The 24,934-nt window shown below is 36.6% G+C and overlaps 1 protein-coding gene across 1 annotated transcript; it reads left to right on the top strand.

Moving 5' to 3' along the window:
* The first annotated feature begins 2,160 nt into the window (after window positions 1-2,160).
* Window positions 2,161-10,615, top strand: LOC133331668 (WW domain-containing adapter protein with coiled-coil homolog). Its single transcript, XM_061540048.1, has 12 exons — window positions 2,161-2,271; window positions 2,867-3,143; window positions 3,207-3,617; window positions 3,693-3,768; window positions 5,385-5,470; window positions 5,544-5,636; window positions 5,698-6,260; window positions 6,331-6,539; window positions 6,616-7,241; window positions 7,310-7,479; window positions 10,323-10,450; window positions 10,520-10,615. The coding sequence occupies exons 1-12, from the start codon at window positions 2,173-2,175 to the stop codon at window positions 10,596-10,598; spliced, it is 2,817 nt and encodes a 938-aa protein (XP_061396032.1). The 5' UTR covers window positions 2,161-2,172; the 3' UTR covers window positions 10,599-10,615.
* The last annotated feature ends 14,319 nt before the right edge of the window (window positions 10,616-24,934 follow it).

The raw sequence follows: 24,934 nt of genomic DNA, 5'->3' as shown, positions 1-24,934 counted from the left end.
ATTAAAAAAAGTGTTCTTTATTAAAATATTGATTATCAACCAAATCATAAAAAAAAATTGTCATTAATATATTTCTCTTTTTTTATAATTTCAGCTACTTTGAGAAGCATCAATCTCATTCGTATCAGGTGAGTTTACATTTTATATTGTAATTTTTAGCTTGCTTCTTTTTTAATTTGTCTACCCAGAAAGATTTTTTTATTTTGTAATTCGATTTAATTTACATTAATTGGATCATACATGTTTTTTATTAAATAGTTATTCACGTTTTTCATAATCCTTATTAAAGGAAAAGAAACAATTTGTAGAGCGAGACATAGCATACTTATTCGCTATTCAAATTATATAAATGCTGTCATTCTTTCTTGTATTGTAAGGATTTTAGTTAAGGATATGTCCCCACAAAATAAATCAGTAGAAACTCTATTCGCAGGTCTTGATATCAGAGAAGTATAGAAATGTGTTTAAAATAGAAAAAAGGATAATTCTTTTATAATTATTCGAATAAGACATATACGATTGTTCGCAAAAACTGTAAAGGAAGTTGACCTATTTATCAAATGTGAAGCTTAGTGCAATAATATCTACAATCCTGTCACGTCACTTATTAAAAGCACGAACCAACCATATGCAAAGTAAATATTCGATTTTCTTTTCGTACTCAAATTGATCTTGTCATTCTCTCTCTGATTTCCTTTTCGGTGTCAAGAATATTGAATTCGTGATATCCCCGGTCATGTTTCTTTGTAGTTTCTGCATCAATTTCTTCTATCCGTTTTTATGTAATAGATCTTTCGTAATACAATAACGATGCTTTAAAAAAATCCTAAACATCTAAATAAATATTGTGGTTTCTAATTCTTCAAAAATCCACGCTCGGTATGAAAATATCCAGGATAAAGGGTGTTGCCTGCCACCGAAATACCGTTTTTCTTGTTCTTTCTTCTTTTTTCTGATACTTGATAAAATATTCCTCAATAAATCCGCTATTATTTATCTACAAGTCCCCGTAAACTTATTCTGAATAAATTTTTTGCAAAAAAAAAAAAAAAAAATATATAGATCAACACTTCCAACATATTCTTAAAAATCCAGAGATACGTGTATTTTCTGATCCTTCTTAAAATATTCAGAAAACCCCCCGAAAATACTCCTTAAAATCCTGTGGAGGTGATATCCTAATCCCTGATTTAAAAAATTCATGTTTTTTGGTGCGAATGTCTTCTGATCATAAAAAATTCTTACAAAATCCATGCTTATTGATCGGAAAAGACCTTGCAGTATATGTCTTAATTATTATTAAACAAATGATACAACAGTTTTTTGTCTTAAAATCTAAAAGTTGTAAAATCCTTATCCTTTATAGAGTTTTAAATACCCTGGGAATATCCTTTATGGAATATTCTTTTAATATGAAATATTCTTTTTTAATAATCCACGATGTTTGCTCAGCAAATCTGAAAAAAAAAATATTTTAAAAATTTAGTTTATTTTTATTCCTCTTTAGAAAGCAGCTCAAAATCAATGCTCAGAACTGTTAATAACATCACAAAATGTTTCTTTTCTTTTTTCTAAAACCTCTCTCTATAAATATACTTTCATTATTTCATCACTCAAAAATGAAATACATTTAGAAAATTTTGCAATATTTTGTTCTTCTTCTTGTTATCTGTAAATAATCCACTACTTTATCCTGAGACGTTAATTTCTATGTTTGTTTGTTTTTTCTAATTCATATTCATATTTTTTCTTTGACATTTTCTCTGTGATATGGCATCATCCAAGAAGTTGTTTTTATTACAAATGAAATGTATCCGAATTTCAAAATAAAACAAAAAATAGATATAGAAATATCAAATATCACTCTTTTACTACCTACTACTCACTCAATTGTGTTAGTCATCAAAACAAAACATTTTCATTTGAGTCAAAAAGTAAATGCGTGAGATAAAAAAAACCGATAAAGCCAGCAAATTGAAAAAAAAAAAACGTTTTTCTCGAAACTCAAATTGATCATCCAAAAAATCTAATCATCATATATTGTGCAGCTGAAAACTAAATAAAAAATAAAAAAACAAACAAAAAAACACATATATAGAACTTCAAAACAATCAAGAAGGGGGATTATTTGAAACTCCTCCTCTAAACTATTCTTGCCACACACAGTTGTTTATGTCTGCCACAAATAGTATTGCACTCGATATCACAACAACACTGGCAGCTGAATGTAATAAAAATGCTGCTGCTGTCGGACTGTGTCGCATCGTAGATGTAAGTAGTAGTGGTCATTCTTGCAGGATAACAGATTGAACCTTACACTGCTTACAACACCACCACTCACCACATTTGTTTGTTGTTATACTTTCAAACTTATTTTGTTTTACTTTTGTATACCCCCCGGTTTTCAGTTTTGCTCTATTTCCAAATTGCTTGTTTTTTTAGACTTTGAAAAAAAAAAATTTCTTAAATATGATTTTTGTAGAATGCGAAAATCTCATTCTCCATTGCAGTCGAACAGCAGGGTCTAAGTAATGTGTCTAAAATCAATCTTAAAAGTCTTTCAATCAAAATTGTCCTCTTTTCTTCAAACCCTGTTCGCTTGTAAACGGATATGCTCATTTAAATTCATTTTTTATTTATATTCTCACTAGTTATCAATTATTTTTACACCACACCTCACCAGAAACTCACACACATTTGAAATCATTTGAATATATTGGCGCCTCTCTCTTTTCTTTTTTTTTTGTATTTCATTTATTTATGTCACCCAAAACTAAAAAATCTGATATGAATATATATTTTTTTGGAATACCTAATGAAACATAATTTAATTTTTGTTTATTTTCTATTGTTTTTTTATGTACAGAGTTCCAAATACAGCTCAAAACGAGACTATGAACGTGATCGCTCATCAAACTATCGCGATCGCGACCTTTCCCCAGCTGGTGGTGGACCATTAAACAATGGTAATAGTTCATCGTATCGATCACAATCACCTGAAATAGATTCACCATCATCGAGGGGACACGGTGGTTCACACGATATACGTGATCGTGGCGACCATCGAGGTGGTGATCGTTTCAGCTATATGCAAAAAATGAGAGATCGGGATCGTGATATTTATAAAAAGGATAAATATTCAGGTACGTTTTAATTTTCCATTCATTAGACAAAAAAAAAATTAATTCCCTCCTCTCTTTCCACAGACAAACGTGACCGACGTGGTGATCGAGATTCTGAGTCGCATCGCACCAATCATGACAGGCTTGATCGTCGTGGTGGCGGCGGAAGTGTAAGCGGAGCCAAGCTCTGCTCTTCCGGCGATAAACGTTCTGGCTCGGATGATCGCGATCGAGACCGTGGTGGCGATCGGGATCGTGATCGCGACAGAGATCGTGATTTAAGGGACAGCAAACGTGATCGAGACTCGCTACGGGATCGTGAACGAGACCGTGATCGCGATCGTGACAGAGATCGTGATCGCGATCGCAGTGCACGAGGCGGTGATGATCGTGATCGCGATCGAGGTGGTGGTGGTGGCGGCAGTGGTGATCGTAATGATCGAGGTGAACGTATCGCCCGATGTGGTGATTGGAGTGAACATGTTAGTTCTTCGGGTAAGTTGTATGGTTGGTTTTAAGAAGTATTTTTCAGTCTTTAATTTGATTGTGTTTGTTCTTCTTTTTTATTAGGAAAAATGTATTATTATAATTGTAAAACAGAAGTCTCACAATGGGAAAAACCAAAGGAATGGATTGAACGTGAGCGGTAAGTTGAAAATGGGTAATTGCAACTCTTATTGTCCTGCAATCCGCTGAAAAATGATCTCTAAACTTTAGAATTTGTAGGCCCATTGAGAAATATCCTTTAAAACTCCAAGGTTATTGGTTGTCTAGTCTTTGAAAATCGACTCGTTCAAAAATATTATTTAAAAATCCAAATTAATAGTCTGTTAAACTCTATAGTTAGTGGACTCTTGTTAAAGTTCATTCTTTAAAAATTAAAGTTTAATGTTCTGCAAGTCCTTCAAAACTATTGTTTAAAATCCTCGTTTCATGTATGCCACACCATCAAAAATGTCTTCTAAAAATACACGCTTAATTGACTTCAAATCCTTGAAAAAAACTTTTAAAATTTCACGTTTCACTGCCTCCAAATCTTTTGAAAAATATCCTTAAAAATTTATTCTTAATTGACTCCAAATTCCTGAAAAAAATTCGCGCTTAAATGGTCCAAATCCTTTAAAAAATGCAAGCTTTATTGGCTTTATTTGAAAAATATGCTTTAAAAATGCAAGCTTAATTGACAAAGACAATAATGACAAATGTCCTTGAAAAAAAAATCCACGACATATTCGCATTAAATTCTTGAAAAATATTCTCAAAAATCATTCTTTAAAAATCCACCGTTTAATGACCAGGAAGTCCCTCAAAAATAATTCTTTAAAAATCCACGTTTAATGACCAGGAAGTCTCTCGAAAATAATTCTTTAAAAATCCACGTTTAATGACCAGGAAGTCCCTCGAAAATAATTCTTTAAAAATCCACGTTTAATGACTCGGAAGTTCCTCGAAAATAATTCTTTAAAAATCCACGTTTAATGACCAGGAAGTTCCTTGAAAATAATTCTTTAAAAATCCACGTTTAGTGACAAGGAAGTTTCTCGAAAATTATTTTTTAAAAATCCACGCTTAATGACCAGGAAGTCCCTCGAAAATTATTCTTTAAAAATCCACGCTTAATGACCAGGAAGTCCCTCAAAAATATGCTTTAAAAATCCACGACTAAATGTCAGGAAATGCCTCAAAAATATTCTTTAAAAATCCACGTCTAAATGTCAGGAAATGCCTCAAAAATACTCTTTAAAAATCCACGCTTAAATGTCAGGAAATGCCTCAAAAATATTCTTTAAAAATCCACGCCTAAATGTCAGGAAATCCTTCAACAAAATTCTTCTAATGGTCAAGAAATCCCTAAAAATATTATTTAAAAATCCACGCTTAATGGTCAGGAAGCCTCTTAAGTAGTGATGAAGTAATGTAGATTTAAACATGTTTAAAAATCGAGATATAATCGTCTAAAGGAACCTGAGCAAATGTTCCTTAAAATCCAAAGCTATAGGCCCAACAATGCCTACCTTATTAATATGAAAGTCAAAAAAAAAAAAATATATATATATATATATTCGTAAAACCACGAGGAATATGGGGCCTCTTTGAAAAAAAATTTACTTAACAAACCACTCTTATTAGGTTCTTAGGTCTCTTGAAAACCATATAACCAATCTTGGGAACATATTTTCAGTCCTCTGTACTCCAATCGAAGCCGCTTTATAACTGATTTTAATGATTATAATTTAATAATATAAATAATATTATTTTCAGTAATCTGGCGCGAGATCAGCATCGCGAAAAAGACTACCGCGACAAGGAACGCGATAGAGATCGCGAAGAACGATTTTCTAGATCATGTATGTAAAACCATAACCTATCCCCCTAAAATATATGTATTCATAAATACGATTTTGTTTTCTGCTCCCACAGCATATAAACATTCCAGTTCTCGAGGCAATTCCCGACTGAGGTGGAACTATGATAATGATAGTGGACCACCAAATCATCGAAGACGCATAGATGGTATGTAAAATACACTTTAAAATCTAAATATATTTCTCTTATTCCGTTTTTTCCCCATCAGGGCGCATTGCTGACAATCCAGATATGGATATTAGTCCCGGTGACTCAACACCGACTTCGGAAGCTAGTTATTCATTAACGGGTACTCCAACAACATATGTCGGTGGCAATCAACACAACGACCAAGCATTGCCATCAACAGCGGTGGTATTACCAAATGCATTGCCTCGTTTAGCTTCACATCCCAATGCCTCTAGTAGTAATATGACATCTTCCTCTGTTAATGCCAGCAGTTTAGCAGCTGCATCACATGCGAGTGGTGCGTCCGCGTCAATGCATTATCCGGCCACATGTCCGAATACCGCAGCCAATGTGGCTGGTGGTTCAGTGGTGATCGGTGGGGGCGGCGGCGGCAGCAGCAACAGTTCTGGCCATGTGGTTGGTGGAGCTACTATGTTACCCGCAACTGGTCTTGCTACAACAAATCTAGCAGGAACGATACCATCGACAGCCAATACAATGTCCAGTAGTGGCAGTAATAGCAACAACAACAGCAATCATAGGAAATTGGATGCTGTCACAGCATTACATCAAACTCATATGGGAGCTGTTGGATCGCCTAATGTAAGTGTGGCGGCGGATCTTTTGAAACTATAAACATTTAACCCTATTTTTTTGTTTAACTGTATTTTAGACCCCTGTCCCCTCATCTTCGAGTCAAGTGGATCATCATTTGAACTCAAATGCTCCGGGCCCACCAAACAAGCAAGGCTCCAAGGATCCAGCTTTGTTAATGCGTCAACAACAGATTCATCATCATATAAATACACCTGACGGTCATCTCATATCGCCTAGTCCGGGTGATAATAACCATGCATCAGCACAGCAGGTTATGAATTTAAGGTATGCACATTATTTTCAAGTTCCACTTGTGAATTATTTTTTTTTTTTAATATTTCTTATTTGTTGCCATTACCAGGGAGAACGCTATGAACTCACCCTTATATAATTTAACACATCCCCATGGTATGTCACCCATGGGCTATAGTAAAAGTCCTATAACATCGTCAACATCTGCAGTAACGGGCAATGTGGCGGCGGCGGTACCCCCACTTGTGGGTGGTGGTTCTGGCCCACTGCATGCGTCAGCGTCGGTGGCACATGCGAATAATGTGAATAGTGGCGGAATGCCCATAACAAGCCTTGCTGCTGCTGCCACCTCATCATATTCCTGCACTAATCCCTATGGACTAAAGACTGTTGATGGCAACGTCGTTTTAAATAGTAACAACGTTGTTGGCATGAATCCACTAAACATCGCTACAAATGTTGGCGTTGGTGGAGTGGTGGGCGGCGGATCTGTTAATGTTGGCAACAGCAACAATGTTCTGTGTTCGTCGTTATCAGCTAATGCCAATATGGCCGGTGCAATTGTTGGTAGTGCGGGTGGTGGTGTTGGCGGCGTTGGTATGTGTGCCGGTGTTAGTGGAGTTGGCAGTAGTAATGTTGTTAATATGAATGTTATACCGGGTGAGGGACCACCGACACCAACACAGGAATTAGATTTAAGTGGTAGCTCGTCAATAGATCCACAACAAAGAAAGTGTAAGTAATTATTTGTTACCTCTTTCGAATTAAAAAAAATTGAATTAATGTTGTTGTTTTCTTTACAGTGGATGGTACAACATCAGCTTCTTTAAGTACTTTACAAAGTTGTGTTTCCAATTCAATACAGGCTGGTCGTTCACAAGGACCTGAAATCTCGACAAAATTAAGTAAATATTTTAGAGCCGATCTAATAACACATGTTACCAATTGGGCAGCAGATCAATTAGAAAAACAGGTAAGATACAATAGTTTACAATAGCGACAGTTAAAAATAATTTAAGATTTGTGATTGACTGTGTGCCAATCTCATAAACATGTTGAGGATTTGGATCATGATGGAATATGAGAAGGGAATAGAAAATCTGCTACACAATATACTTAAACAGCCAGTTTGTTATTTAGATTAAAATGTTAACGGTGATCATTTTTAAAAAATACATTTAAACTATGAAATTCATTGAAACTGCGGCTGAGGAGGTTCTCGACATCATTTCCTATTTAAAAATCAATAAAAGTCCCGGGAATGACGATGTTAACACGAAGATGTTAATTATATCGTTGATACGTCGATATTTCCCAAAATTTTAAAGATTTCAAATGTCGAAATGAGTGCAACACTAATAGTTATAAGCCAATGTCATCATTTGATAAAATTGACAGTTGACGTACATGGAAGAATTCAATTTGTTGTACAGCGTGGGACGCAGGAAGCAATTGTTAATGTAGTCAACATAATATGTGATGGTTTAGATAACGGCTATGTGGAAGATGCTAGCATTTTCTACGAATTGTCAAAAGCTTTGAGTAATAAGATAATACAAAGTTTGCCATTTCTGTTCAGATTTGCATCTCGTATGACCTTTTCCAGCAGGACGTTGAACAGGTCACACGACAAACTGTCACCTTGTCCGAATCCTCGTACATTAACTGCTGACTTACATTAACTGCTGACTTACATTAACTGCTGACATTGTACAAGTTAAAGTTATCCTGCATAGTCGTATTCATCTTGCAGGAATGCCAGACGCCGACATGGCTAAACACTTCTGAACGAATAGGGCTGTCAAATGTTTTGAGTGGGCGAATATGTGGAATGTGTCGATGTGTTTTTCGTGTTTTTTTTTTCCAGGATCTGGCGCAGAGTGAAAATCTGGTCAATAGAGGATTTGCCAGGCCGGAAGCCGCATTGGTATGGTCCAATAATGTCATTGACCTGACCATTGGTTTCAGTCGTCCACATAGCACGCTGGATAACAATTTAAATACGATGGGAAGGAAACTTATTTCTCTATAGTTGGTACATATCGTCTTGTTTCCTGTTTTGTACACGGGACGCACAGGATGCTGAGGTTCCAATCATTGGGCATGCATTCCTCTAGTCAAATTCTACTAATCAGCTGGTGCATGCTCCTGACCAGCATCTGACCATTGGTCTTGAATAGCTCGGCCTGTAATCCATCGGCACTCGGTAATTGCTACTCTGACCTCATCTTGGCTAGGTGGTTTACAATCTATACCGTCATCCCTTATTGGTTCTGGGGTATATTCTTGATCGTTAGTATTTGATACAGGAAGCTTTGCAAAATTCTCCTTCCAGATCCTCACGCTGTCTGTATCTGTCACCAGGCTTATTCGTTCTGACTCCTGAACATCTCGATTTGCTACCACTCATGTTTTTCTTGTTCTTTCTCCTTTTTTCCCAATAATTCTCCCTCGCATAACGTGTTTTTATTGCCTGCAGGGTTGCCCTATACGCTGCGTTTTTCATATTAGTAGCATTACGACACTCCTGATCGTACCACGGGTTTCTTTCTTGATGGTGGTCTTTGGTACCCAAGCAGTTTTTCGACGTCGATTTTCCGTGTTGTGTGCGAACAAGTGCGAACCTTGGCTGCTACAAGGTAGTGGTCTGAATCGATATTCGCTGCTCGGATACACTGGATGAATGCCGTCCGTGTATCACAACATGGTCAATTTGATTTCTCGTTGCTTGATCAGGAGAAATCCAGATGGCCTTGTGTATATGGAGATGCTTGCATCTGGTGCTGCTAACTGCCATGTTTTTTGCTGCCGCGAAGTCAATCAACCTCATGCCGTTGACGGATGTTTCTTCATGAAGGCTGAATTTTCCGACGGCGGGACCAATGATATTTTCCCTCCTAATTTTTGCATTAAAATCTCCTAGCAGAATGTTAATGTCATGGCTAGGGCTGCGATCATATGCTGTTTTTAGGCGCTCATAAAATATGTCTTCGTTTGGTCTGCTCATATTTGCCTTCGGTCGTAGCATGGGCGCAAATAAGACTGATGTAGAAGAACTTTGTTTTTATGCGGATTATAACAATTCGCTCATCTACTAGAGTGCATCTGGAGACGAGATCTTTTATTCTCCTGTTAACCATAAATCCGCAGCCAAATTCATGTCTCGTTATATGGCATCTATAATACAGTGCGTAATCGTCTGGTTTACTTTACGCCTGTCCCTTTCCATCGTATTTCCTGTATAGCAATAATATCGGCTTTGTACTTCTTGAGTTCTGTACAAGGTGCGCACATTCCAAGGGCAGATTCACAGATCGTGGTCCATTATACGTTTGCGGGCATCGTCAACTTTAGGGGGGTTTGGTTTTCTATTTCGTTGCTTTTTCATATTGGAGGGGTTTTCCGAGTGTGGGCAACTAACCCGACACCTCAACCCATTTTTTGTAGTTCTTATGGGTGAACTCGCGGTACATATTAGCTCACTATTTCAACGGGTGATGAAAAAATAGCTACCCTAGGTGAATCTGCGGGGAGGTCAGTGTCCACAATTGAGATGAAAGAGAGACCAAGATAAGCCTGATCTTCGCCATGTTAAAGCCAATCAGAGCCGTTGCTTGGTATATATCATCCCCTACGCCATTATTAGGAATTTAATATTAATATATTTTTATCAGTATACCTGTGTTGGAGGTATCGAAATTCTTCACTTGTTTTATATTCACACTATTTCTAATATTTATTTTTTACTTTTTAATATTCTTTTTTTGATTTAAATTTTTAATATTTAGTAAATAATTTTTATATCTTTGTTATCAGGCGCAAAAATGTTCAGAGGAAGCACACATATATGGAGATTTGCAGTGTACAAAAGTATCAGCCGAGTTAAAATGTGCGAGAAGTTTAGTTAGAATAACTGAAATTACAGCCACATTGCAAGAACAAAAGTAAGTTTTGTCACATCCCATATAAATAATAAAATTTCATTTAATTAACAACAATTATTTCTTTTCCAGGATTATGTATTTACGCCAGCAAATACGTCGAATAGAAGAATCAAAATCACAAAATTCATTTATGTCCGATGATCTATAGCCAATTTTCAAACTGGATACAAAATTAAAATGTCACCGAGAATAGCAACTATTCTGCAGAGACACTACAGAGACTTTTAAACATTTAAACAGCGCAACCACACACAATAATAACAAAAACAAAAAAGGAAAAAGCTAAAAAAAAACACTGTTCGATAATGAATCATTGATGAGAGGTAATCTAACAAAATAATGAAAATAAAAATAAATAGTTAAACAAGAAAATAAAAAGAAATTAAAAAACAAACAAACAACTCCGCATATTTTGAATGATGAATGAAAAATTGCATTAAACAAAATAAGTAAATAAAAAATACAACAACAACTGCAACAAGAAAAAAAGGAAAATAAATATAATAAAACACACAACACAAAATAAAAATACAAGAATAAATAAAATTAATGAATAATTATAGTACTATTATTATAATTCGTAATTATAAAAGAAACTATAAAAAATAATAATAATAAAAAAAAACGAAATAAAACAAAAATCGTAAAATTACTAAAAAATACACAAAAATGGCTAACTCAATTTGTTTAAATTCCAAATGGAAGTGATCGGAATCGGAGACAACAGCATTAATGTGGGGAGTGCTGAAGCAATGCAAATTTCGTTTATTTCATAGCTTTTAATATAAATTCTGGATGAGACAAATATGAATTGGAACTATCGGTGAAAAAGAAACAATGCCCTTTCTAGTCCTTTTCAGCAATGTTGTGGCTACTGATGAGAAATCTATTGACATCTATATTAATTTGATAATATTTGTGTAAATAACCATATTTAAATTACAGTTAAAGTGAACTGAATTATACAGCAATTGTATTCGAATGATATTGAACCTAAATAATCATTGAAGTAAAAACTATATCATGATATGCTATTTAAATATTGATTGCCGAAGTATTCTTAAAACAAATTTGAGATTTTTGGATCCACCCAAAATGACGTTTGCAAAGGATCCTTTAGCGGAGAAAATAAATTCATATGAAAACATTATACTAAACATATTATACCGCATTCTTCGTAATGAGTGTATATTAAATTAGTGTTATGAAACCAGTTATGCCATAATTTCTTCGAACACTACTCGAGCATCTTCTTTATATCATTCAATAAAATGTGGAACATGGTATGCCGTTGCTTATGGAAGTGGATGCAGACTATATCTTTCTATAAATATTTAGACTACCGGCTGAAGCCGAGGTATTTAAGACGGATTCCGTTTCGTAGGAGCCCACAATCACAGCTGACATATTTGACGTCCCCTGTCGATTTAAGGGTAGAGTGTTGATGACGATGACATCAGCATAATCCTCTTCGTCTGACATTGGGGTAACGCTCTCCTGGCTTAGGTGGAAGCTACCATATTCTTTCAATGAGGCTGATAAGAGATTGTCTTTGTAAGGTCAGATTTTCGTTTATGTCGTCTAAGATTGACGCAAAGTTGTCACCTCTAGCAAGTGGCATCCCTTGCACATTAGTGAACATACGTCCATTGAGAGAGTCCGTGTCTGAATCCGAGTTCATACTCTGAGTATTTCCGCTTGTGACACAGCACAGCTGACATATTTGTCGTCCCCTGTCGATTTGAGCGTTTAGTGTTGATGGCGGTGAGATCAGCCTAATCCTCTTCATCTGGTATTGGGGTATCGCTCTCCTGGCTTGACGCAAAGTCGTCACCTATATCAGTCAGTATGCTCAATATTATGTGAGAAGTGTCCGTGTCTGAGTCCGAGTTTATATTCCGAGTATTTCCGCCACACCATCAGCAGTCGAAGAATTTTAATTTTTGGGAATTAAAATGGTTTGGTACCTCAGGTTAACTATGACACAGTCTCCTTACCCCGCCAAGGACTTGGTAACTAAACCAAATACTCATAGAGGCGCCCAGGTATCAATGAGGCCCTATTCGAATACAGTCGAATACCCTGACTGCAAACCATATTTACTGATGGGCACGTTAGGAAGTCATCCTTTAGGGGAGGAGGCTAGGAACTCAAAAGTTTGGTTTATTATAGTTGCGCCAAAATTTATCAGTACCTCTGAGACCCTCCCTTTGAACATTGCTCACCCGCAACTCTTTATTCAATTCACAGCAATCCAATAAACATAATTGGACTTCTGCAGGTATAAGTTTAAGTAGCACTGTAACAGTGTTTAAGATTTTACCCGCAATCGGCGAACATATTATTGCTACATAAGAGGCTTTGGTGACTGTCCTAGTCATCTTTGTTTGAAATCGGTTCGTACATTGAAATTGTGGTGTACCCTAATTTCTACGCCTTGTCCGATCACCATGACATTATTTACTGGCGATCATATAACTTAAGTGTGATGTAATCGTACTACGAATTCGAGAAGCATCTCCTGAATATACTTAAAGTAGAATACGGTTTTCCAATATGGAGTTGACAGCTAAAAATACTATAAAGTCCATCATTCGGACGAACCAAAAGTATGGCATGGCATCTTTTATAAATCTTTTAAAAATCAGCAATTTTTCAAAGTGGAGTACAATCGGCCCTCCCAATTTTGTTCCGTTCGATAACGATTAAAGTTTTTGCCGAAGTTCATTTTGCTGTCCGAATTGAATACAAAGTGTTTTGTAAACGATATAAAATTAGAGAAAATATGTATTTTAAATTAATTTTCAAAATAACTATAAAATAAGATCTCAAGCTCAAGTCATCATTTTATCAAAAAAGAAATTTATTTATTTAAAAATTAGTTGGTATTTCTCATGCTGAAATTAAATTTCGATAATTCGCTTTAGGTTCCACATACAAATACTGATTACCAGTAATGGCAAAAATATTTTGAAATCTCCCGAATACCGAATGATGTCCATAAAATAGATTTCCAATTTCAAAAAACCCCAATTGTAAATATTAACTCCCCGTAATGAGTGATCTGCAAATATAAAATGGAGACAATACAACACTAAAATTAATTTCATTTTTTTGATTCATATTTTTATTTTATTTTTTCACAGGTTTGTAATTTTAAATATGTCATGGTATCAATTAGAAAACTTTATTATTAGGTTACAGGATTGTGGGTAATGACAACCCTTCACTATAAGACTATGTAAAGTTTTATTTATTCAAATCCTAATTAATTTTGAGTTTAAAAAATTTTCAATAAATTTGTTGCATTTTCTTCCATTCACATTTATTTTCCATAAATAATTGAAATTATGTCGAATATATTTATTTTCCTTTCTTTTGCAGTTTATTTTTTTATCAATTTTCCTTTTTTATTTTTTAAAACAAAATCGAAACAAATGTTTTTATTTTATTTTTAATTATTTTATAGTTAGAGAGCTCTTCGTTTTTTATAAACAAATTTTATTTTATTATGTTCGATTTTTTTCACATTTTGTAGATACAACAATAAAACGTATACATAAAAGAACAGAATCAAAAGGTTTTACACATACAAGAACATATATAATTAAAAAATATAATTGTAAGTAAAATTACATTTATTTTCTATATATATATTAATTTTATTATTATTATATAATAAGTGAGTGTTACTACTACAATATATATTATAATTTTATTTGTACTAAATATATTATATCAATATATGCTAATATTACTGAGATATATAGTACATATATAACTTTACATACAAAACTAATGCAAAAGAAAATCAAATGTTATACGAAAAAACACCCAATCCAATAGAAACCTGTAAACAAATACTATTTGTTGTTTTTATTTCAATTATTAATGATTTGAAGGTTTACTACCTTTTCTTTTAAATATTTTTCATTTGAATTTTTTATATATGTTTTATTTTATATATTTTTTATTTTGTTTTATTAACGCTTGAAATAATTGTTTAGTTTTTTTTATTATTGTAGTACTGCACTATTGTAATTTGCCTTGTTCGAAATACTTTACTGTGCTATTGCATATATTTTGTTTTTTCGAGAATTTTTCTTATTATGTGCTGTTATATAGCATAATAAAATCAAAATTCTTTACTATAATTATTTTTTTTAATAAAATATTTTTTATTGCAATTATTAACTGAAAATATAAAATAATTTTGTTGTAAAATTCTCTATTAATAATTTTAGAGATTTTTCTACAGAAAAATATGAAATTAGGGTCGTTATGTTCGTCACAAAAAAAAAAAAAAAAAAAAAAAACAAATATATTTTCACACATGTTCCGAGTATAGAATCACAAATTCTGAAAACTAATCTATAAATTCAAACATCTCGATACACATAAGGCCACCTGGATTTCTCCCGATCAAACAAACAGAAATCAATTCGATCATGTTGTGATATACGGAAGGCATTCCCGATAATAATATAGAAGCACAATGGCAAAGAATTGTCCACTCCCTGCGAACTGCAGCAAAACAGCCCTGGGTACCAAAGACCTCCAGCAACACGTAATGCGAGAAAGTTATCGAGAGAAAAGGTGAGAGGAGAATCGTATTTTCTGAAAAAATTAAGGAAGAACAAGAAAAACGTGAGCGGGACAATAAGAGATGATGGTATAGATTGTATACCACCTAGCCAAGATATGATCAGAATAGCAATTAATCGGCTGAAGAACAATAAAGCAGCAGGGGGCGATGAATCACCAGCCGAACTATTTAACACCCGTGGTCAAATGCTGATCAGGAGCATGCACCAGCTGATTAATACAATTTGGCTAGAGGAATGCATGCCCAATGATTGGAACATCAGCATCCTGTGTTCCGTACTAAACTATAGAGGAATATGTCTCCTTCCCATCGCATATATAGTGCTATCCAATGACCAATGACATTATTTGATCATACCAATGCGGCTTCAGGTCTGGAAAATCCACCATTGACAAGATTTTCACTCTGCGCCAGATCTTGGAAAAGACCCACGAAAAACACATCGACACATACCACCTATTCGTCGACTATAGAGCCGCAGTCAAGAGCCCTATCCGTTCAGAGGTGTATATACAGACATGTCTGCGTTCGGTTGTTGCGGCTGGGATAAAGCAAGCCAAGCAATCAGGTCAGTCATCTACTCCTGGGCATAACGTGGCGGCAAATAAAAGAATGCATTGTAGTCGCACAGATACATGCATGTCGGCCGCAGAAATCACAGGAAGCCCAAAAAGTACAAACCGACGCTGGAGCAACAACGTTGTATCAGGTACTCCTTAAAATTCTCCTGCAATTCCTCTGAATAAATGTCGAAATTGAGTTGGGTGTTTCGGGCAAAAGAAAATGTATGCGGTTTGTTATGATTTCAATGTCATACTATCAAATGTCAACCCAACGTCAGCTGTCAAGCATACCGGGCGTTGGTACATAGCGGGTACTAAAAAGTACACTGCAAAAGTTTACCATCCCTGAACTATGACGGGCGGCTGGATGGCAAAAACAACACATTTTAAATAATGGTTGCCAAAAATGAATATTTTAACAACAAATAAATTAAAAGGAAAAAAAGGGAACAACATAGAGTAGCAATGACATGGGAAATTAGGGAATATATGGGAATCGGGAAAGTCACATATAAAAGGGGAACATCGATGGAAAAGTGTGAGAAAGTAAGAAAGACATTTTGATTTAACACGCACTGTGGAGTAAAAATTTAAACACCAAATTATAACCAAAAAAATAGAAACAATTAAATATACCCAAATAAAGTGAGTGCGGAATTAAAAACATAGTAATAATTAGCAGTTACTAAAAAGTAGTGTTCTATTAAACAGATACACTGGCGTAAGAGGGGAAAATTTTCTAACCCGAAGCGAGTGATAGTGAACTGGCGCAGCTAGTGGTCATTGTGAGACAAGGCTGGATAAGTATAGCAACATCCAGGTAGGACTGCATATAACAAAAGCCCGTAAAGAAATATAAATACGAGTCGGTCAGCGATTGCCGTTTATGTAAAATTAGGCATTTTTTTGTGCTGTGTAAAATATAGCACAGCGGTGTACGACTGGCTAACAGCTGCCGATAAACCAGAGGTTGTGTAATACCCTGTCTGTGGTGAAACGGTACAACAAAATCACAGCTGCTGAACGCTTGTAGCGGTGGTATAAACCTAGCTAAGACATTTTATTGTAGTGGTGTATTATACAAGTAAAAGAATTATTGCAGTCTGTATAACAGAATCCTCCTCAAACGCCAGGTGGTATAATAAATGTGCAAAGAAAAGTTAACTAGTATTTATAAGATTTTTATTGATTTTGTTTATTTGTAAAGGGCATTCCAATACATAAGTCTAAGGGTATTTGTGTGGTAAAGAGACTAGAGTGTGTCAAGCTACTGATATAACTGACTAACTGAGCTCAATTAGGTAGGACATCAGGAAGCATAGTCAAATCGGATCGGAGGAACATTCCGATAACCCTAGTGCTATAGTATTGAAGGTCCTAATTCATGATAGGTGTTAAGTGAACTGTTCTATATTTTGTTTGTGTTCGAGATTGTTGTCGGTAAGCATAAGTGAGTTCGTTTTGTTTGTTATTCACTATGCTTTAGAATGAATAAATTTATATGTTTAGAGATATAATAAAAATGAATATGGAGTAGACATTAATCATTTGGGAGGGGTGAAAACGTTGTAGGAGGGGGAATCGAACTCGAGGAGTATTTGGGGTCCACATAAATGTTAGAGAGGACCTGTGGACCATGGAAGGGAGGGCAGGTGAGGGTCCGGCCACCAAGGACCCAGAATCATCACAATGTTCTCCGTGTGTGTAATGTTAGTCCTTTTGTTTCGTGTTTATACATGTTGAAAATAATTCTTGTTAGGCCCTGATTTGGTTGGCGGGTTATGGACCTCCCTGGGGCCGATAGCTAGTCGGATGTGCCGATCAAATTCTTGTATGGAGCCGTAACAGAAATGGCGCCCAACCGAAAAAAAAAAAAATCCTTCTATGTCATAAAATCAATGATAGTAGAATCAGTGCAATAACAGCAAGGCACTTGAAAATAGCCCAGCAATTAGTTTGAATAGCCCAAGCAAATCTGGTTAAATGCCAAGATACCTATTTAATATTGCAGCCAGAGCCACGAGGCAACTGTTAAATGTGCAATATTAGGTTTAGATAGATTGGATTAAGACCGGATTGAAGTCTACAATGGGTCAGTGCAAGACCTAGTTCGTTCTGTGTAACTATGTGTTTTTTGTGCAGTCGACCTGTGCTCTGTTTTGTTTGTTAGTAGTTAGGAATATCTTTAGATGACGATTTGAGTGTAGTAACATCTCACGGTAGGAAAATAAGCCAAACCGGAAGAAATGTGTTAGATGCAATATGACCATGAACGCTTTTTTTTTAATATATAAAAAAATGCCATGAGTTTCAAATCGTTGAGTAGATATTCAAAGAATTTGTGTTTATTAAGGACATTGTGATGATATACGACACCTTTAATAATTAAATGGAAGATAATGAAAAGCAAAAACCTCGCAGGAAAAAAAATTATGATAATAAAGGCATTTCAAAAAAAAAAAAAAAAAAAAAAAAATTCTACAAGGTGGAGATTTAATATATATATCCAAAATAAATAAAGAACTCCTGACATTTCCTCTGAAAATACAACGATAAAACCTCCCATACAATAAGAATTAATTAGAAGTGAACATATTAAGTGACTAAAATCTGGATAGATACATTATACGTCCGAGAAAATAACTATATAATCATAGAAAAGTATAAGGAATTTATTATTACAATCTACGTTTTTCCATTGACAATATTCGTTTTTTTTCGTAACAGACTATAGGACAGAACATAATATTTTCCATAGGGGAATGTTAACTAGGTCTAAAACGGCGAAGAAAAGAATTTGGCCACCAGCATTTGATGAAGGTTCAGATCAAGATAAAATAGATTTGAAAAGGAAAAGAATGGCTACTCGAGAAAATCCCACATCCCAATCAAATGAGCAGATTAGGGACCTTTCGGCTTCAATTATAAATCGGCCAGTAGGGGCCAATAATGCGCAATCAGGGCCGCACGGAGACGATGGGGGAGCCGAACGCTTTGTGACCCCGACGGTTAGGAATATGCGTGATAGATCTTTAGAAGAACGAATGAAAGAAATGATCAGCAGTGAGGTAGAAGATATGCGTAATACACTGAATACTTTGGTACACACTATCCAGACATTGACCAATAACAACATCAATGTCACATCGGTGCCTTCAGCGGGTCAACGAGACGCCTTAGTTGCTGCGGCGTCCGGGAATTGCCCGTCAACAGAGTCGATACCATCGAATAGTAATTATTGTCTGACCTCTGTAATAAATGAACCAATACGTATTAGAGTCGACAAATTTGGTATAAATTTCGATGGAAATCCTCAAAAACTCACCGTCGAGGAGTTTATCTTCCGACTAGAGCGACTGCAGTCTCAATATGGGGTACCATGGGAAGAGATAGTGAGGGATTTCAGGGTACTAGTTTCTGGTCCAGCGTTGGATTGGTTTTGGCAGTCGCAGAAGATTCGTAACTTCTCCGGATGGATTCAATTAAAAGACGCCTTGCTATGCCAATATCGAACGACCAAATCTCCGTTCGAAGCCATGCGTGATCTCGTGGAACGCAAACAGATGGCTAACGAATCGGTAGATGCCTATTTCCATGCCATGGGACAACTAAGATCCCGTCTGATGCATCCTATTACGGACCAAGACACTATAAATATAATAAAAGTAAATGTAAAAGACAATATTAAAGCTGTTGTGTATCCCATGACAATAGCAACTGTAGAAATGCTTCGAATAGAATGCAAAGAGGCTGAGAAAAATTTCCCCAGACGTGACCCAAGACCAGCACCTACCCATATACGACCTAACCGACAAGTCAATGAGGTTGCCATAGATAGTTTTGATTACGACGAACAAAATCCACAACAAGAATTTTCCGAGGATGTGTCGGCATTAAGGATACACCAACAAAATAAGCCATTAATTTGCTGGAACTGCCGTAAAACAGGGCATATGTTCATGGATTGTCCCTCTACCGAGAGAGCCCTCTTTTGCTATAGATGTGGCAAGCCGAACACCATTACGCCCAGATGCCCAAACTGTCAATCGGGAAACCACAAGAGGGGCGTGGAGGCTGTGGGGGAACCACGTCCGACAGACAACCCACCAATATAAAAAACATTTGCGCTACTCGCCGATCAGATTTCGAAGTGGAAGTAGAAAATTTTAAAGATGATAACAACACCTATGCCAATTTAAGACACCTTATTCCATTCGATGAAAGAGAAAAACATTATCAGGCAGTTAAGGCGCGAATATTTGATGAAGGCAAAGTTAAGTATGAGCTACCAAAACGTATTTTAAAACTAAGGCAGAAAACAGCAGAAATACGAAAAACAAAGCGATTCCTAATTGACGCAATAGCTAAAGTAGAGACAAAAAACCAGGACCCCCGGGTTTTCGTTCAAGTTTTCCTGAATGGAAAACCGATTGAAGGATTGTTAGATACCGGGGCATCTGTAAGTCTTCTGGGAGCGGGATGTCGGGAATTTATAAATGATCTGGACATCGAAATAAAACCGATTTTCCATAATATCTCTACCGCAAGTGGCCAAAACTATAGAATTGTTGGCAAAATTGAAGTCATTGCCGAGTATGAAAAAAAGAACGAAAAAATGGTTGTATATCTATGTCCAGATTTACAGCAACCTCTCTACTTAGGAATAGACTTCTGGAGAACATTTCACCTTGCCCCGCAAGTACTAGGCGTCGGCGAAGTATATTTACCGCAAAAAATTGTCGAATATAAAGACACCGAAATGGAACACCGACTGAAACCTCATACATTAAATGACGAACAAATGGTAAAATTGAAGGCAGTCATCAAAGAATTTGACACCTTCGAAGAAAAAGGGTTGGGACGGACCAAACTTGAGAAGCATACCATTAAGCTAGTGAAGGATGCCGAACCGGTGAAAGATAGGCATTATCCAATGTCCCCTGCGGTCCAACAAATTACCTATGATGAGATAGACAATATGCTCCGGCTAAACGTTATTGAGGAAAGTGAAAGCCCGTGGAGCAACCGCACCACGGTGGTCAGGAAACCCGGAAAAAACAGGTTCTGCCTCGATGCCAGAAAGCTGAATAAGCTAACGGAGAAGGATGCATATCCTCTCCAGAACATAGATGGAATTCTTAGTCGGATCGACGAAACCTTTTATATAAGTAGCGTCGATTTAAAATACGCATTCTGGCAAGTAGAACTGGAGGAGGAAAGTAAGAAATATACTGCTTTCACGGTACCGGGGCGACCTTTGTACCAATTCCGCGTTATGCCATTTGGGCTTTGCAATGCCGCGCAGCGCTTATGTCGATTAATGGACAAGGTCGTCCCCGCCAGGTTGAAAGAAAACGTATTCGTTTACCTGGACGACCTGCTAATTATATCAGGTGACTTTGAGCAACACCTTACTCTTCTTAGAGAAGTGGCCCAGTGTCTCAAAAATGCTAATCTGACCATAAGCTTAAAAAAATCACACTTTTGCTTCAAGGAACTGAAGTATTTGGGGTTCATAATTGGGGGAGGAGTGTTGAAAACGGACCCCGAGAAAGTGGAGGCCATTAAAAAGATAGCGGTGCCCAAAAACCCGAGGCAAGTCCGAAGCTTCTTGGGCACTGCAGGATGGTATCGGCGCTTCATAAGGGATTTCGCCGCTATATCTGCCCCTTTGACAGATACGTTGAAAAAGTCAAAGAAGTTTGTAATGACGGAGGAAGCTATCACATCATTTGAGAGTCTAAAGAAGGCATTGACTACTGCTCCGGTTCTACGCCACGCTAATTTTAGTAAACGATTTTTTATACAATGCGATGCGTCGGACTATGGAATTGGAGCGGTACTATTCCAGCTCAATGACCAGGGAGACGAACACCCAATAGCCTTTTACTCTCAAAAGCTCAATTCGAGCCAAAGAAACTACAGTGTTACGGAAAAAGAATGTCTTGCGGCTGTTATGGCAGTGAAAAAGTTCCGTCCATATGTGGAACTCATGGACTTTACTGTCATAACAGACCACGCAAGTTTGCAGTGGCTTATGAGTTTGAAAGATTTAAGTGGCCGTCTCGCTCGCTGGTCATTACAGCTACAATCGTACCGTTTCGAAATAGTACATCGTAAAGGCAAAGAAAACGTTGTGGCTGACACGTTATCAAGACTCCCTACGATAGATGAATTAGATTTGGAGCAGATGTTCGACTGTGAAACAACTGTCTTTGACAGCGGTGAATATAAAGATTTAAAGAGCAGTATTGAGGCTAACCAAGACCGACTTCCTGACTTAAAAGTAAAAGATGGGATAATTTTTAAGCGAATGAACCCCAACCAAAATGAAATGTTAGGGGAGTATGAGTGGAGAGTATGGGTTCCCGATTCCTTAACTCACACACTCATTCAGAAAGCCCACGATTCGCCCATAGCTGCTCATGGGGGCGTGTCCAAAACTCTCAACCGAATTAGGCAACAATTTTATTGGCCCAACATGGTGACGCAAGTCAGGCAGTACATCAGTAAATGCATTACGTGCAAAGAGACAAAAAGCGTTAACTATAATACCCAACCGCCGATTGGCAATGAGGTCAAAACTGAAAGGCCGTTTCAAAAGATATATATAGATTTTTTAGGTAAATACCCTCGGTCGAAAAGTGGAAATGCCTACATTTTCATAGTCATGGACCACTTTTCGAAGTTCGTATTCCTGAAATGTATGAAAGAGGCGACGGCGAATAACGTCGTAACATTTCTAATTGAAGAAATATTTAGGAAGTTCGGAGTTCCAGAAACGGTGCACAGCGACAATGGTGCACAGTTCCACTCTAAGCTGTTTAAGGATATGATAATGGCATATCAAATAAAACATATGCAGACAGCTCCATATTCCCCTCAATCGAATGCGTCAGAACGGGTTAATCAATCCGTTCTGGCCGCAATCAGAGCCTATATGGAAGGAGATCATAGAGATTGGGATCTGTACCTGTCGGAAATCGAGTGTGCACTCCGAACTTCTGTTCATGCGGCCACCGGTGTAACACCTTTTTTCGCATTATTTGGGTACCACATGTACACAAAAGGGTCTGACTATAATTTGGCAAGGAAATTGAAATCCCTAACTGACCATGAAATACTCCAATTAAAGGCAAATGACCGATTATCTCTCATACGAGATACAATTAAGCAAAACATGCACAAAGCATATGAGGCCAGTGCAAGGCGGTACAATAAAAGATCAAGGGTGATCAAATTTGCTCCCGGCCAAGAAGCATTTCGCAGGAATTATACACTTAGTGATTTTCAAAAGAATATAAATGCAAAGTTTTCACGAAAATTCACAAAAGTACGTATAAACAAACTCGTTGGGAACAATATGTATGAAATCGAGGATCTTCAGGGTCGACCATTAGGTATGGTCCACGCTAAAGACCTAAAAATGTGATATTTCAACTGTGATACACCTCTTGGCCAGAACATGATGGTGATATAAAACTATGTGCAATATAGGATAAGTAACAATATTGTGAATGTCCTATGCGTGTAGAGTTAGATTATATCACGATTTATACTCACTATAAACATCCAAAAGTGGGCACCCAGTTACTGCCAACAAACTTTATTCACTAAATCCAGTAAATTACAGATTTTAATAGTATGACGGATTCCCGGGGGATTCTAAAACAAAACCCAAAAAGTAAATGATCTTGTATATACAGCCACCCACGAAAATTACTTCCCTAATAGATCCGTATCAAATTGCCCGGCCGATGAGACATCAGGGAGTGGGAGTTCCCCACGTTGGTCTCTACGCAACGCATAAGTCCAAGATAAACCATTCCGCACACCATATGTTCCTTCGCGTGCTCGTCACATAAGGAGTTTTGTTGCGGCTGGGATAAAGCAAGCCAAGCAATCAGGTCAGTCATCTACTCCTGGGCATAACGTGGCGGCAAATAAAAGAATGCATTGTAGTCGCACAGATACATGCATGTCGGCCGCAGAAATCACAGGAAGCCCAAAAAGTACAAACCGACGCTGGAGCAACAACGTTGTATCAGGTACTCCTTAAAATTCTCCTGCAATTCCTCTGAATAAATGTCGAAATTGAGTTGTGTGTTTCGGGCAAAAGAAAATGTATGCGGTTTGTTATGATTTCAATGTCATACTATCAAATGTCAACCCAACGTCAGCTGTCAAGCATACCGGGCGTTGGTACATAGCGGGTACTAAAAAGTACACTGCAAAAGTTTACCATCCCTGAACTATGACGGGCGGCTGGATGGCAAAAACAACACATTTTAAATAATGGTTGCCAAAAATGAATATTTTAACAACAAATAAATTAAAAGGAAAAAAAAGGGAACAACATAGAGTAGCAATGACATGGGAAATTAGGGAATATATGGGAATCGGGAAAGTCACATATAAAAGGGGAACATCGATGGAAAAGTGTGAGAAAGTAAGAAAGACATTTTGATTTAACACGCACTGTGGAGTAAAAATTTAAACACCAAATTATAACCAAAAAAATAGAAACAATTAAATATACCCAAATAAAATACACTGGCGTAAGAGGGGAAAATTTTCTAACCCGAAGCGAGTGATAGTGAACTGGCGCAGCTAGTGGTCATTGTGAGACAAGGCTGGATAAGTATAGCAACATCCAGGTAGGACTGCATATAACAAAAGCCCGTAAAGAAATATAAATACGAGTCGGTCAGCGATTGCCGTTTATGTAAAATTAGGCATTTTTTTGTGCTGTGTAAAATATAGCACAGCGGTGTACGACTGGCTAACAGCTGCCGATAAACCAGAGGTTGTGTAATACCCTGTCTGTGGTGAAACGGTACAACAAAATCACAGCTGCTGAACGCTTGTAGCGGTGGTATAAACCTAGCTAAGACATTTTATTGTAGTGGTGTATTATACAAGTAAAATAATTATTGCAGTCTGTATAACAGAATCCTCCTCAAACGCCAGGTGGTATAATGAATGTGCAAAGAAAAGTGTCCGAATTGGGACTGTATTTGCTGGCATCAAAAAGTGTAGCCGTCCGTTAGGCGCTGAAAAAACATAAATTACGATATAGCTATTAAGTTAAGTCAATATTTATCTATTTGCATTTTTTTTAGTAACATAACTTTTAATTATATTTTTTTTTAGCAACTTTAACTAGTATTTATAAGATTTTTATTGATTTTGTTTATTTGTAAAGGGCATTCCAATACATAAGTCTAAGGGTATTTGCGTGGTAAAGAGACTAGAGTGTGTCAAGCTACTGATATAACTGACTAACTGAGCTCAATTAGGTAGGACATCAGGAAG

This window comes from Musca vetustissima, unplaced genomic scaffold (genome assembly GCF_032173495.1).
Source record: "Musca vetustissima isolate MV318-11 ecotype Yass unplaced genomic scaffold, APGP_CSIRO_Mvet_v1 utg160252, whole genome shotgun sequence".
NCBI lineage: Eukaryota > Metazoa > Arthropoda > Insecta > Diptera > Muscidae > Musca > Musca vetustissima.
This window is presented reverse-complemented; position numbering and strand designations above follow the sequence as displayed.